The sequence below is a fragment of the Rhagoletis pomonella genome, unplaced genomic scaffold (genome assembly GCF_013731165.1).
Source record: "Rhagoletis pomonella isolate Grant_MI unplaced genomic scaffold, Rhpom_1.0 Rhpom_scaffold_23108, whole genome shotgun sequence".
Taxonomy (NCBI): Eukaryota; Metazoa; Arthropoda; class Insecta; order Diptera; family Tephritidae; genus Rhagoletis; species Rhagoletis pomonella.
In genome coordinates, this window is record NW_023481612.1 from 1,144 (window position 1) to 1,947 (window position 804).

The 804-nt window shown below is 39.3% G+C and overlaps 1 protein-coding gene across 1 annotated transcript; it reads right to left on the reverse strand.

Moving 5' to 3' along the window:
• Positions 1–211: 211 nt before the first annotated feature.
• On the reverse strand, positions 212–798 carry LOC118732603 (acetylcholine receptor subunit beta-like 1; the record flags this gene model as incomplete). The annotated part of the gene is given in 1 exon segment (XM_036461735.1): positions 212–798. A coding segment is annotated over 1 exon segment (242 nt), but the record flags the coding sequence as incomplete, so codon positions are not given.
• Between the last annotated feature and the right edge of the window lie 6 nt (positions 799–804).

Below are 804 nucleotides of genomic sequence, written 5' to 3' on the forward strand. Positions count from 1 at the left end.
TAAGCGCCCGTAGTTACTGCAACAAAAACGGTAAAAACAAACACAATTAGCTCGGGATTTTAGAGTCCTAAGTTTTATAGATACCAGCAGTAGCTAGTTAGGGCTAAATATATACTTATCAGATCAAAATAAAATATTTACAAATGTAAATAGTGAAGCTTTATGTAGGTAAATATTGGTGTGGCGGTGAAGGCTAATGAGCATTTCATACCTGATGTGCTTTGGTAATTCAGCTGGTGACCCATAAGATGGATGTGGATGAGCTGGCATACTCATTCCAGGCATTTCCATCATCCAACGCAATCTTGTTTTGCGCGGACGTTTCATTAACAAAAAGGCAGGAAGATAGTGTAGAAAAACAGTCCGTATCCACATGGGCATGCGATGTGTGCGTGGACCGCGAAAGTTCCAGTTAATGATGATCACTGTCACCAGAATTGAGACCGTATTCATAATAAAAGTGAATAGCAAGTACTTGGCAATCAGTGGCAGCACCAACGAGGTTGGCGGAAGAATCTTTGATACGAGCAGCAGGAACACAACCAGCGACAGCAGAATGCTTATGCCTAATGTGACCTAGTGAGGTTATATGAAAGAAAATTGATAAGTTACAAATATTAATAAATTTCACAATGTTAAAGTCAGTATCTACACCCTGCAGTAACATCTTGCGACAGCCTTTAGTATGTTTATATCGCAAGCTGCTAAGCCCATTTTTTTAATTTTACAGCAATTACTTCAGGTACTCTTCACAATCGAAGATTTTGCGCGTTCAAAGCAAAACAAAGCTCAATACGAATCGGA